This window comes from Poecilia formosa, unplaced genomic scaffold (assembly GCF_000485575.1).
Source record: "Poecilia formosa unplaced genomic scaffold, Poecilia_formosa-5.1.2 Scaffold48, whole genome shotgun sequence".
Taxonomy (NCBI): Eukaryota; Metazoa; Chordata; class Actinopteri; order Cyprinodontiformes; family Poeciliidae; genus Poecilia; species Poecilia formosa.
Window position 1 is genome coordinate 456,616 of NW_006799987.1, and position 14,267 is coordinate 470,882.

Sequence of the window (14,267 nt, forward strand, 5' to 3'; positions counted from 1 at the left end):
TTTAATCTCTGAATTGGGACTTTTTTGTAACCGATTTGGAGGGGGGGGTTGTTTGTTTTTGTTTTTTCCTAAATTCTGGGAGAAAAGGGTAGAATTTTGAGATTAAAGTCAAAATTCAGAAGTTCCGAGACTTTTTCCTTAGAGCTTGGATCAAAAACACATATACTAATATTTTTTTTCCGGTGGTTGGTATATTCATAGACAATATACCAACCATCAATATAATAGATAAGATAATATTATTCTTATATTATGTCTATGGGTATATTTGTTTAGAAGTGCGACGGATTGTTTTAGGGCACGGACCGGAAGATGTCCTACCGTATTTTTGTTCCCTATTGGTAGCTGTGTAACTTGTACGCTTTCGTTTTTATTACCTAGTATTTTTTTTTTTCTCATAATCTATTATTAATTTTTTCCCGCATGCTCACATGTAGAAGTGTTTGGCAGTGTTACGGACTCGACTTTGATTTATTTGGAGTAAATAAAAGTTAAATATTTCGAAATTATTTCGGTGGAAAGCTCGTTAGCCTGCCGTTCAATGTGATGGCTTCAGAAGGTGTTTGTGTTTTCAGACCTGATGTTTATCATAATCATTCTATAGTTGGTCTGCTGTAGTTGGATGCTGAAAACTTCCAGTAAACATGGATCGGGACAGGAGTAGAGACGGCCGGAGCTGGGACTGGGGAAGCCCGCAGAACCGAGCCCAGATGGATGAGATATTTTTCCGTGAACAGGACTACATCCAGGCTGGCTCCACCGAACATAAAGAGTTCTGGGCTTTCTTTGACCGTTTCCAGAGATTCAAAGCAAAGCGGGAAATGTCTGGTTCTGGAATTAGAGATGATGTCAAAGAAAAGAAAAGGTCTGGTTCTGAAAAAGTGGATTTGGGGCTTCCTAAAGAGTACGACGCTCGGTACAGGATTAATGTCTCCGTGTGCACCGGGGATATCGAGAAGCGACTGGGGAAGTCCGATCCCAGGAGCAGGCAGAGATCGTCGGGACCAGGTCCGCAGGAGGTCTCGGACTGCCGCCTGGCTCTGCTGCACTTCCTGGACTTCAGTCAGAAACAGAGCTTTGGAAAACTGGCCAAGCTCCGCCGGGAGCAGAAGAACCTGCCTATCTTTCAGTACCGAGATCGGATCGTGGAGCTGGTGCGGCTTCATCCGGTGATTGTGGTGGCCGGGGACACGGGCTGCGGGAAATCCACCCAGGTGCCCCAGTATCTGCTCTCGGCTGGCTTCAGCCACATCGCCTGCACCCAGCCCCGCCGGATCGCTTGCATTTCCCTCGCAAAGAGAGTCAGCTTTGAGAGCCTCAATCAGTTCGGATCCAAGGTTGGTCCATACAGAATATACATTTAAAAACGCCTGGACGTAAGGGAGATAAAGGTTCTTAACATGTAGTAGATTAACAAACAAGACACGCATTCCGGTTTTCCCCCTGAAAACTTGGTAAGCCCGGTGGTAGGGGTGCTAGGCAGTTATCTGCCCACCGCGTTTTTCAGTTAAAAATGATTAAAGTTGACAGGAAACTTGAAAATATAATGAGGTAATTATGTGTTATTGGAAGTCATTGTTAGTACCTAAACACCAACTACAAAGTATTAAAGGCAAACGTAACAAAACCTAAAATAAATAAATAGTGTTTAGCCTGGTGGCCCGCCAGGCTTATAACCCTGAATTATATTTACTCTCCCATTTATGATGTAGTTTGTATTATACTGCAACAGTTTGGAATATAGCCATAGATGTACAAAATATCGCCACTAACATCAGTAGCGGCTGATATCAGTCATTTTTTAACATATCAGCATCAAACCAATATTCATAACTGCTATTTATTTCAATCTTGTTCTGTCATAAAGTAGTTAAAGAATCAGAACAGATGTTGAATTGATATCGCTGACTTTAAAGGGGAACTATTTTTTGCAAAATTCACCTTTTGAACATTTTTGTACTTCCATTGGAGTCTCCACTGGTTCTAAAAATAACCCAGACATTTTTTGGCAATACGTTCATGTTTTTTGGTGTCTGAAAAATGAGAAGTTTCAAAAAACTCCTGATTGTTAAGTCACAACCCATGGGCACTACCTAGTTGACTTACCATCCAGAAACTACTTGCTGTATTATTGTTGGTTATGCAGGAGGCTCCACTTTTGCTTTTCAAAGATGTACGGTTGCATAATTGTGCATCTTTTCACAGCCATTTTCATGTGAAAGTGTAAATGTTGAGTTGGCCAGCTGCAACTCATTAGTATTTAAAGTGACAAGACGCCTAAAATAGCTCATTCTGAAAGGATCTTGAAATAGGCAGAACTGATCAGACTAAAATCTCATGATCTAAGAATTATTTTGTGCAAAAATGTAATGAACATGCTTTGTATAGCATATAGATCTAGCCTAATCTGTTAAAGGAAGCATAATAGGTCGCCTAATGTATTCCTACATTTCCAGGTTGGGTATCAAATCCGCTTTGAGACTTCTCGGACGGCGGCCACCAAGCTGCTCTTCCTGACCGAGGGGCTCCTGCTGCGTCAGATCCAGCAGGACAAAATGCTGGATCAGTACCAGGTGGTCATCGTGGACGAGGTCCACGAGAGACATCTCCACTGCGACTTCCTCCTCGGCGTCTTGCGCTCCCTGCTTGCCGATCGGCCGGACCTCCGTCTCATCCTCATGTCAGCCACCATCAACATCAAGCTCTTCTCTGAATACTTCCGCAGCGCCCCGGTGCTGCAAGTACCAGGCCGGCTGTTTCCCATTCAGGTAAACAGCAGACAGTCAGGACATGCAAGGATGTTCCAAATGTTTCTTCAGATTTGGTATTTTTGAAGCTAGATAGTTTTATAGATTGGGAGACTATTTTTATACCTCCAGTGCAGTATAAAAAGATTCTATGCAGTTGTTATAAGTAGATTTCATACAAGATATAACCGTAAAGAAAAAAAGGATTTACAATTTACTGTAAAATGGGTTGCAAAAAACATCAATCCATATTAGTTAACATAAATTTAAAAACAATGCAAATACAGTAGGAAAACAATTGAAAAAAATTTTTTTTTTAAATGTTATTTGCTATTTTTATTCAAGAACAGCTAGTAAGCCTGTTCTGGGATCGAGTGGTAGTGACTTCGTCCTCCACTAGGGGGCAATCGCGCTCTGTCTCCGTTACATCAAACTGCAATGACATCCAGGACATTGAGAGAAGTACTGAAAGTCACTGGATAGAGTACCCCAAAATTTCACTCAAGTAAGAGCTACTTCAACATATTTTTACTCAAGTAAAAGTAAAAAGTAGCCATCCAAAAATTACTCAAGTAAGAGTGAAAAATGTATTTGAGTGAAAAATGTATTTGCTAAAAGGTTTACTCAAGTACTAAGTAATTGATTAAAATCATTTAACATTTAAAATTTACATCATAATCTGAACCAAAATATAAAGTGAAGTAGAAATGTTGGTGTTTTAAAGACCAAATGAAAATAATTTATATAACAAAATTGAACAAGAGAAAATTTTCCAAATTTGTTTCTTTCAATATAAAACTTTTGAAAATAACGGAAACTGCAGGTTTGTGTCTGGGTCTGGTGAATTTTTGGTTAAAACAAGCTTGTTCTTCATTCAGTGTAGTACAATTGTTTTTAGGGTGGTTATAGATAGAAAAAAAGAGTAAAAACTCTCCAAAAAGCTCAGAAATTTTGAGACTAATTTTAGAAATATTATAGAAAAAAATAATTTTTCTGAGTTTGAAAGTTGACTATTTTCAATTTCAAAAAAACCCTAACCCACCTCTGGCCATACTTCACAATAAAATGACTCAAGTAAAAGTTAAAACTGCATCGTAAAAAATATTCAAGTAAATGTAACTAGTTACAGCCCAACTCTGCTCGTTACTGAAACAAGGTGTCGGGTTGGAGTAACGCGTTACAGAGAGAAGTGATGCTCTGTTTCCTGCACCCAGGTCATCTACCAGCCCATCCCCCCTGAGGAGCAGCCCTCTCGCTCAGAGAAGCTGGATCCCAGGCCGTACCTGCGCATCCTGCAGGGCATTGATCAGCGCTACCCTCCAGAGGAGCGTGGGGACCTGCTCCTCTTCCTCAGCGGAGTGGCGGAGATCTCCAACATCCAGGAGGCCTGTCAGGTTTACGCCACACACACCCGGCGCTGGATAGTCCTGCCGCTCCACAGCACCCTCTCTCTCGCTCAGCAGGACAAGGTGGGCGCCATCGGAACATGTTTAAATAAAGGAGATCATTTCTGATGGCTAACTCTGAACTGATGACGTTCCTCAGGTGTTTGACGTCGCTCCTCCTGGTGTAAGAAAATGCATCATCTCCACCAACATCGCTGAAACCTCAGTTACAATAGATGGGGTCCGGTTTGTTGTGGATTCAGGTATTTAACTGTCCCTCCTCTCAGTTTTCACGTCAAAAGCTACGTTCACATGGCAGGCCTGTATTAGCTAGAGCTAACAACATTAGCTAGGGCTAATAGGCCCTGAGGCCTTTTCACACCAGAAGTACAGATGCGGTGTATCTGTACTTCCGGTGTGATTTAGCCTCGGGAGACCTGTCTGGAAAATTCATGATTACTCATCATCTTGCGAAAGGTAAGGTTAGCGAAAGGTAAGGTTAGCGAAAGGTAAGGTCAGTAATATGAAGTTAAACCTTCAAAGTATTCCCATATTAAATGATGCTTAAACCTCACATTTTCATCACTGAATGTGAAATTATTTACACGTTAATAACATAATTTTGTCCTTTGAGGCACCCAAAAGTCAGATGTAGGTCGCATGTGGGCAAAAAAAGCGGATTTGGGTCGCTTTTGCATGCTGTGTGAACATAGCCATACCTTCTGAACTGTGCCTTTTCAGGTTCTGTGGGTTTTTGTTTTTAGGAAAGGTGAAGGAGATGAGCTTCGACCCGAAGGCTAAGATGCAGCGCCTGCAGGAGTTCTGGATCAGCCGAGCCAGCTCCGAGCAGAGGAAAGGTCGAGCCGGTCGCACAGGTCCTGGTGTTTGCTACCGCCTGTACTCGGAGTCGGACTACAACGCCTTCGCTTCGTACCCTGTCCCTGAAATCCACAGAGTGGCTCTGGACTCCTTGGTCCTGCAGGTGGGAGCATCCTGGTACACATGATGATTCACGTTAGAATTCGAGTTTCAGTCATGAATCTGTGTCCCTGCAGATGAAAAGTATGGATCTGGGAGATCCGCTTTCTTTTGTCTTCATTGATCCTCCTCCAACGGCCAGTATCCAGACTGCAGTTACGTACCTGAAGGAGCAGGGGGCGCTAGACAGTCGTGGTGAACTAACATCCATTGGTAAACTGCTGGCTCAGCTGCCTGTTGATGTTGTTATAGGTAAGATTGTCCACACAAGGCTGTTCAGTTTTTAATGTTTGCATTTGAGTTTTTAGCTTCAGAAAGAAAAGCCTTCATGGTTTTAGTTTTGCACGTTATCAGACTCTTTTATTCTTCAAACATCCCCATTTTTCCTCGGTTGTGCTCAAATCGGCAATGCAATGATTAATCGGATTATGATGAACCGATTATTGAAATTTACAACTCATTTAGCAACCGAATAATTGTTAATTGGTTGGAGTATACAAACTCAAATAAAAAGGCCATTAACTGAAAATAAAAACATGTCTAGAGCAGAAATTGGGGGAAACCGATTCGGACCTCAAAAACGAACTCTGGTCCGCCTCAAAGCTTCGGTCTTGGTTCGATTGAACTCTGGTGCACAATGCAGACTGGAGACCGCTCCAAAACCAGGAAGTGGACTGTAGCGCAGGGCATTCTGGGTAAATACAATCAAAGTAAAGTGTGAGCAGCAGAAATGGCTTTTGGTCTTTTTACCAAAGACAAAACAGAAATCCTACAACCGCTAAAATCAGACACCACTCCACTTTTGTTTATATTTTGAGAAGAAGGAAGTTATTATCATTGTCTTTTTCAGAGGTTTTTATGTTATGTCCTTCAGTGGTTCTTGATGCAGCGCCCCCACAGGTGAGGAGGGGAACAGGTTTCTCAAATAGTTTGGTTCGTTTGAGTCAGTCCAGTGTGAAAGCAAACTGCAACACCTGAAAATACAACAAATACTGTAACTTTGGTCCCCATAAGATGTTGTAAAAACACTCTAAATTTAAAATGGTTAATCAGATAGAAAATACATCTTTGTCCATCAGACATAAATCCTCTGGAGAAGAAAGTGTAAAGTTAGTTCCAGGAGAGAATATAAGAAAGGTTTTTTTTTCCTACTTTGCACAAAAACTAAATTTTTATCCTGCAGGGAAGATGTTGGTTCTTGGTTCTCTGTTTAACTTGGTGGAGCCCGTGCTGACCATCGCAGCCGCCCTCAGCGTCCAGTCGCCGTTCCTGCGCAGCTCGCAGCAGAATCCGGACTGCAAAACGTCCTGCCAGCCCCTGCACAGCAACCAGGGAGACCCCTTCACCCTGCTCAATACCTTCAACGCCTGGGTGGAGGTCAGTGCGTGGAGACGCCACATGCTGGTGGCTTCCTGACATGAACAGGTTGAATGTTTGGGGTGACTGAGGCTTGAACTCCACAGGTAAAAGGAGAGCGAGGCGGCGGCTCCAGGAAGTGGTGCAGGAGGAGAGGCCTGGAGGAGCAGCGGCTGTATGAGATGGTCAACCTGCGCAGACAGTTCAAGGCAAGTTCCTCCTCCTCATCATCATCCCAATGTTTTTAGTTAACTTCCTCATGGATAAAGCTCCTTTGGTGGTTTGCAGAACTTGCTGAGAAGCCACGGCCTCGTGGAGTCAGAGGACAGGGCTCCATCTAGTGGCGACCGCGAGCAGCGCAGGGAGAGGTTCACCGAGAGGAAGAAGCTGCATCAGCTGAAAAGAGACCATGAGCAGCAGGAGGGCACCAAACGTAAAGTCCTGCGGCTGGAGGAAGGCCAGGACGGAGAGTTTTCCTCGGGGTCGGACTCTGAAGACAGAGGCAAACGCAGGAAGTCCAAAGAGGGACAGGGAAAGGAGGTGGACATCCAGGTGAGCAGCTGTTGTTCAACAGCAGACACAGTCAAAAACATGAAACTTACAGGGGACCTGCTGTGCAAGATTCACATTTTGCACATTTTTGTACTTCTATTTGTGTCTCTACTGCTTCTAAAAACAGTCCAAGCACTTAAAAAAAATACACCCGGCTTTTTTTTTGACAGTAAGTTCATGTTGAATTTACTGTCAACATGTATATTGTGTCTGGAAAATTAGCCATTTCAAAAGCCTCCTGAATGTAACTTCACAAATCAGCATGCACTGCTCTGTTGTATAGTAATCCAAAATGAGCTCCATTATGTTTGATCAGCTGGTTTTACCACTGTAGGTGCTGTACAATGGCTGCTGGAAAAGACAAGTGTTTTGTTGCTGACGTATCACCCAGAAACTGCTTCCTGCATTCTTGTTGATTGTGCAGGAGGCTCCACTAATACTTTTTAAAGATGTACGGTTGTATATTTGCACCTCTGTTTGCAGCCATTTTCATGTGAGTGTAAACGTTGAGTTGGTGGCGTAGCCGGGCCTGTCGCAATAAATCAATTAATCACATGATAAATTAAAATGAACTCAATAATTTCCATTTGCATGATTTATTATTTTTCTATTTTTTGTCTCTCTCTCTACTAAACGGTAACAAAAGTCTCCAGTCTGGTGTTTTTGGTCTCAACTAGTCGTTTTTCTGAGGGACATTTTTTTTACAGAGAATTATTTATTTTCTTTGTTGTTTTGTTTATTTATTCTGGATATTTAAAATGTCTTCCAGTTCCAGTATTTAAATGTTCGTTAGAATTTAAAGTTTGTTGATCTTTGAGAATTGTTGCATTATTATGTCATTACTGTTGCTTGAAAATGGTCTCAAAACAATAATATTATCGTTTATGACAACAACTTCTGGGACAATTTATCGTCCATCAAAATGTGTTATTGTGTCAGGCCTAGGAGTGACCAGCAGCAGCTAATTTGGATTTAAAGTGACAAGATGCCCTGAAACAGCTCAAATTAAGCAGAACTGACCAGATTAAAATCTCATTATCTAAGAATGATTTTGTGAAAAAAAGTTTGAACATGTTTTGCCCATAGATCCATCCTAACCTGTTCAAGGAAGCACAATATGTCACCTTTAACATCTTTTTAAAGCTACAGCCTGAAGATGTCAGAGATGGAAGTATTTGGGTATTCTTGGGAATCTAAGAACTTTTTCTGTTTGTCTTCAAATAGGAAGTGAAGTTTAAATTACGCCACAACGTCTCAGAGCTGCAGGAGGCCGTCGGCGCCAGTCAGGAGTTGTCCTCGCGACACCAAGCTTTGCTCAAGCTGCTGCTCTGCCGAGGACTCTACCCTCAGCTGGCGCTGCCTGATGAGCACAACACCACCCGGAAAGACTCGGATCAGGTCTGGTTTCCTGCTGCACCGGCGAACGGAAACCTCACAGTCTGACCAGATCAGCCGTCTGCAACCTTTACTGCCCAAAGAGCCGTTTTTGTCCTCAAAACAGTTAAATAAAATGGGTCTAGAGCCACAAATACTGTAACAAATGTGTAAACCACATCTTATAAATCTTTATAAATATATATTACAGGAAATCTGTTCTAATTTTTAAGGAGTAAACATTTTACTCCTCTTTTTAGTTTTTACTATAAAGAAAAACATAAAATGTTTTCAAAAAGATGACGGCTACATTTTCTCATTGATATAGTTTGAACATAGTTTCAAAAAAAAGGTGCAGAAAAGAACTGATTCCTATTCCTGAGAATTCTGAATCGACTCCAAATACTCAGAAATGTATTTTAAAATTCTCTTACATCCTTCCATTTGCGATTATGCTTTATATTGCATTATTGTCGACTCACCCAAAGTTTGTATTTTGAATAATTCTTTGATATTTTTTTGTTATTTAAGAAAAACTGAGAAAAAACTCGGTGCCTAATTATTCTAAATTCTGGCAATTTTATGTACAAACCTATTTTTGTTTAAATATAATCTGATGGAATTTAATAAAGCCTGGAGCCTTAAATTAATTGTATTAAATAAACATTTTATTTCTCTGGACTACCACATAATTTAAACAGAATCTCTAAATGGAAAAATTTAATTAAAAATAGCTTCTGAATCGAATCATGACCCTAAAAATCGGAATCAGAAACTTCTAGTGTCATTCTATTGTGGAAATGGAATGTAATTAGAATAGAATATACTTTAATTATAAAAGCTGCTTAGAATATATTTTATAATTATTCCATGAAACAGCTGAAAAACATCACTAAAACCTGCATTTATTTTTATATCCATTCAGCTGTTTTAGAGAATAACCTGAGAAAAATACTTTAGTAATATGAGGAATTGTTCGGGCTGCCAGTAATTGTGGTATTGAGATTTAGTTAAAAGCAATTATTTTATTATATTACAGGGTTTTCCCCCCCCCACTGAATAAATACAATCAAATGAAAGGTAAAAGTTTTCTAAAACTCTCTTCCAGACGTTAATTTTAGGATCCATCTTTACCAGGCTGGGACACATATTGATTTTAACGTGAAATATGGTTTAAGAAGTTAACATTTATTTATTTTTTGACTCTTGGTAGGTGTTCCACACGAGGAACAAGCAGGGCGTGGTGATGCACCCGACCAGTGTGTTCGCCAGCGATCCGGAGGTGCTGCATGTTCCCGAGGACGAACCCAGAGAAACAGGTGAGCAAGAACCTGAGAACACAAAGATGTCAAAGGTCGTTTAAAAAAGATTTGAACCTTTGATTTAAACCAGGGGGATCCAAACTTCCTGTCACAAAATGGTCAAGTCAGAATGACTTGACCATTAAATTGTTTTAGAAATTATGCCAAAAAAGACATAATTTCTAAAACAATTTAAAACCAAATTTTACCTGCTCAACAATAAACTTAACAATAAATCATTGTATCCCCAAAAATTAAAAATTATTTTGCCCATGTGCCTTATTAAAAGAAAGGCATCCGATTTGTAATTTTTGGGGGGGGGGGGTGGAAGTCTCCGATATAAATAAAGAATTTTTGTCATTCTCTGGATCAAAGTTTTGTGTATTTAGCCATAATTAATAGAAAAAATAAAAGCAGATTTTGGTGCACCAAAGTAGACGTCACTAAATAAATGTGTTCTCACGCATAAAATGATGATGCATCAAACATTTTACGTTATAAGAACATTTTAATTTGTTTGTAGTAATTTTGACTTAACATATGGTCCCCACTTTGGACAGCCCTGATTTAAACTCTTCTACCTTCACACAGACTCTACAAGTCTATATGAAGCTTTAAGTTATCAATACATTTTATCTGTTCTTTAATCCCTAGGATTTTTTAAGTGCATGGGAGGCCCAGTAAATGATGTCTTCCACTACAACACTATCTAGTTCTCCTTCTCATTGAAAGTCCTCATCTCCTGTTTGCAGGACCGGACAGGAGGGACAGCAGCAGACATCAGCTGTTGGCTTTCGTCACGCTGCTGGAGACCAACAAGCCGTATTTGTCCAACTGCGTCCGGGTTCCAGCCCTGCAGGTCGGTATCAGCGGCGGGACGACCGAAGATCAAACCGCTGTGCTGCTTCCTGATTAATTAAGATCTGAGAAGTTTCTGGAAGTTTGTGACTCTCAGACTTCAAGGAGTTTTATGTGATAAATCAACTCAAAGTAGCGCATTGTTGTGAAGTGGAAGAAGAAGAAAACATTTTTAACATTCTTTGGAAATATAAACCTGAAAAATGCGGCATGCATTTGTATTTACCAGATGAAACTACATTAAACTTGCTTTGCTTTTATGCAAAACTGAGTGCTGGAAAAGTAACACTCTATACATACAAAAAACTCTTTTTTGTATAGTTTGTAGTGTAAACATCTTACTATCATTAAAATAAGACAAAATTAACAAGTAATTTTTCAGCAAGATCTAGACGCTTGTTTTGATTAAATCATTCTTGAATGTTAATAAAAAGTGCTAGTTCCACTGGTAGATTATTTCACTTATAAAAAAACATTTTACGGAAACCGAGAGTGGACGTTTCCACGTATGCTTTTTCCTCTCTTGTATCAAGAGGGCAGACCGTGTTAAATGTTTATTATATGCTTCATTACAAAGAAAACCATCATTGACCTTAAACATTTTGTGTCAGGTGAATAAAATACTGACAAATTGTGGTTTGCTCACAGTATTAAACTTTGACATATTTATAACATTTTACAAAACAAGAATCTCTTAAGTTGCTGAATAGAGAATTAAAAGATGAAACGAATAAAAATATGTGAACTATTTAATTCCTAATGAACAGAGATGTTCTAAAGTAGTCTGTGGTATTTTTCTGCTCTCCGCTTTCCTGCCAACCCAGCCTCGCCTTCGTAGCACATCAGTAATGTTTAGATGATAAAGTTGGCGCTACTCCGCCATGCAGCTCTGCTGAATTAAGCGCTGTTACAGGTGATAACGTAATGAATTTGTCGAGTGTTTATATTTCAAAACAAAACCGCATAAAGTGCATTTTCCATCCCAAATCGGACTCTGTTTGGACCGTTTCTCTTTACCATTCTGGAATGGTCCAGCCGCCATTTTTGTTTTTGTCTCAACGTCTCCGCTTCAGGGTGACCAGCGGCGCCCTCTGCTGGATGGCGGCCAAACTACAACACTGAAAGAAGGTTCTATCAGGCGTTATTAGTTAATTTTAATATAATAAACCATTAATCAACAATTAATTGTAAGTTGATTCTGTGTTCCTCACAACTTGATGACCTTAATTAGAGTTGGTGAAATCTGCTGTATTGTTAACCAGGCTCTGCTGCTGGTGGCCAACTCGGTGGACACAAACGCCGACTGCACGCGGCTGGTGGTGGACGGCTGGCTGGAGCTGGAGGTCCGGGAGCCCGAGGAGGCCCTGAGGGTCCTCTCCAAGGCCCTCAGTCTCAGGACTGAGTGGGAGCGTTTGCTGAAGGTTCAGCTTGGACAGAGCACCACCTCCGGACAGGGAGTGTCCCGCAGAGACATGGAGAAGCTGAGCGACGGCCTCGTCCGCTTCCTGCTCTACACTGAGGTACAAACACTGAGATCTCAGTGAATTACAGCCTCTGCTTTTCTCTTACCTTCATGCTGTTTTCTGTAACTACACCTCCTGTCCAGGTCAGTTACAGCCTTCAGCGACTCACGGCTCTCCAGACCCAGAACCTGTATGTCGGACCTCAGGCCGACCCGGACTCGGTTTACTCTGAGCTTCCAGATCTGAGCCTGCTGTTTCCAGGAGCAGAAACCAAACCAGATCCAATTAAAGGAGGCCTGCGAGTGACCAGCTTCTTCACCTACAACTGTCTCACTGTGAGTTCGTCCAACACTCCAAATGAAGGCCTCAGGTGTTAGAAAGGGAATGAAATGCATCAATTATTTCTCTATGGTTTATTTACAAACAGCCACAGATTCTTCAAACCTTTTTAAAGTGGAGTTAACAAGGCTGTCATAAGCTCTTCCAAAGTTTTTCTCCATTTTTTTGGCTGCTTTTAAACATTTTTCCAGTTATTCAAGGGCTAAAAAATGGAAAAGTGTCAGAAAAAGAACAAAAATCTCCAGCAGATTAACTGTTAATTAAACATAAACATGAAACCAGAGGTGAGATGTCCATCACCTTTTTAATTTTTCTGATTAATATTAAAACTTTATGATAGAATTAGGGAAAATGTGTGAAGTGATGGTGTTTACTGCTCAGAACCAACAAGGAAACTTGATTTAACATCTGTCTTAAAACTTAACCTGTTTTTATCAAGAGTGAGCAAGATTTTAAAATTTGATGATTTGGGAATTCATCAGAATATTTGGTAACATTTTATTTGACTGACATAAACATGATGGAGTCTTCATGAATGTTTACAATTGTCATTTGGTAAATAATGATACTTTTAATGCAAAGTTGCTTAAAACCTTCGTTAAAAGTCCATTAAAAGTTTCACCTTTGCATTAAAGTGTCATTATTTACCGTATCGTAAACACTTCTGAAAACTCATTCATGTTTTCATGTTTATGAAACAGTCTTATGTTATAAAGTGTTACCATTCTTTTTTCATTTAAATTTAAAGGCTTAGGTGTTACCTTGAAATTCATAATGTTTATGAATTTATATTTAACTGTTTCTATTAATTGTGGTTCTGATCTCTGTTTGGGACAGTCAACATGCTGGTTGAGGTTTTTTCTTGGAGTAAATCATTTGTCGAGGTTATGAATTGTCACCAAATCAGTTTCAAATGGAGACATAATCCATTCGAAACGCCTGAGACAGACGACGACTTTTCACATTTGGAAAAAGTTTGATCCAAAACAGTATTATAAAAAAATTATTAAAAGGAGCAGCATCTTCCTGAGATCATTAGATCACAGGAACAAAATCAGTCTAAAGATCTGGAAGAACTTTATAAAATAAACAAATGTCCTTCTTTAACGTCGTCCAGGATTCGAAGGATCTTTACAGCGAGTGTTTGCGGACCTTCTGGAGCTGCCCGAACTGTGACCTCTACATGCCTCTGACTCCGCTGGAGCGGATGCATCACGAAGCTTCCTGCCGGCCCGCCGGAGAGCGGCAGGAGGCAGAAGAAGGTCAGGAAATTCATTCAACTGATTCCTGCTTCTTTTACCTGACGCACCTGCAGATAACAGCAGCATGAGACTAATTATGGGTCTGTTTCTAGAATCAGGAGACGGAAAGTCCGGCTCATCCGCAAAGTCGAGTCTGACGAGGGTCTATCACTGTGACGTCTGTGATGAGGATCTGAAGCTCACATCTACGGAGATCCTCAAACATAAAAGGCAGCACATGTTTTCAGCAAAGTGACTGGACTGCAAAAACACCAAACCTTTACAGGTATTTTTGGTTTAATTTCTGGTGTAAATATATTAGTTCACTTGAAATAAGACAAAACAAGTAACTTTTCAGCACGATATAATTAGATCAATAATTCTTGAATATTGTAAAAAAACAAAAAACTTCACTCATAACATGGGGAAAATGTCTTATAAGTGGAAACAAATCTGCTCGTAGAACTCGTTCATTTTATCAGCATTAAGGATTTATTGATCTTAAAACAGTTCCTATGTTTTGCTGAAAAGTTACTTGTAAGTTAATTTTTTCTTATTTCAAGTGTGTCAAGATATTTGCGCAAGAAAGTAGACCAAAAATATTGTGTAATTTTGCAAAAGGGTTTCTTCTCCTTTGGACTTTTGAACCCGTTTATCTCCTTTTACAGTCACA

General features: G+C 40.2%; 1 protein-coding gene across 1 annotated transcript; it reads left to right on the forward strand.

Annotated features, from left to right (window-relative positions):
* The first annotated feature begins 293 nt into the window (after positions 1-293).
* Positions 294-13,914, forward strand: dhx34 (DEAH (Asp-Glu-Ala-His) box polypeptide 34). Its single transcript, XM_007552332.2, has 16 exons — positions 294-1,337; positions 2,457-2,768; positions 3,962-4,216; positions 4,293-4,395; positions 4,897-5,114; positions 5,188-5,362; positions 6,294-6,487; positions 6,574-6,675; positions 6,755-7,018; positions 8,243-8,416; positions 9,606-9,711; positions 10,446-10,552; positions 11,814-12,071; positions 12,158-12,349; positions 13,471-13,615; positions 13,708-13,914. The coding sequence occupies exons 1-16, from the start codon at positions 645-647 to the stop codon at positions 13,848-13,850; spliced, it is 3,441 nt and encodes a 1,146-aa protein (XP_007552394.1). The 5' UTR covers positions 294-644; the 3' UTR covers positions 13,851-13,914.
* Positions 13,915-14,267: the final 353 nt, after the last annotated feature.

Coding starts and splice junctions, on each gene's coding strand:
- dhx34 (XM_007552332.2), top strand. CDS start 645: ATGGATCGGGACAGGAGTAGAGACGGCCGGAGCTGGGACTGGGGAAGC. Junction 10,553..11,813: donor TCCGGGTTCCAGCCCTGCAG/GTCGGTATCAGC, acceptor ATTGTTAACCAG/GCTCTGCTGCTGGTGGCCAA. Junction 13,616..13,707: donor GCGGCAGGAGGCAGAAGAAG/GTCAGGAAATTC, acceptor GTCTGTTTCTAG/AATCAGGAGACGGAAAGTCC.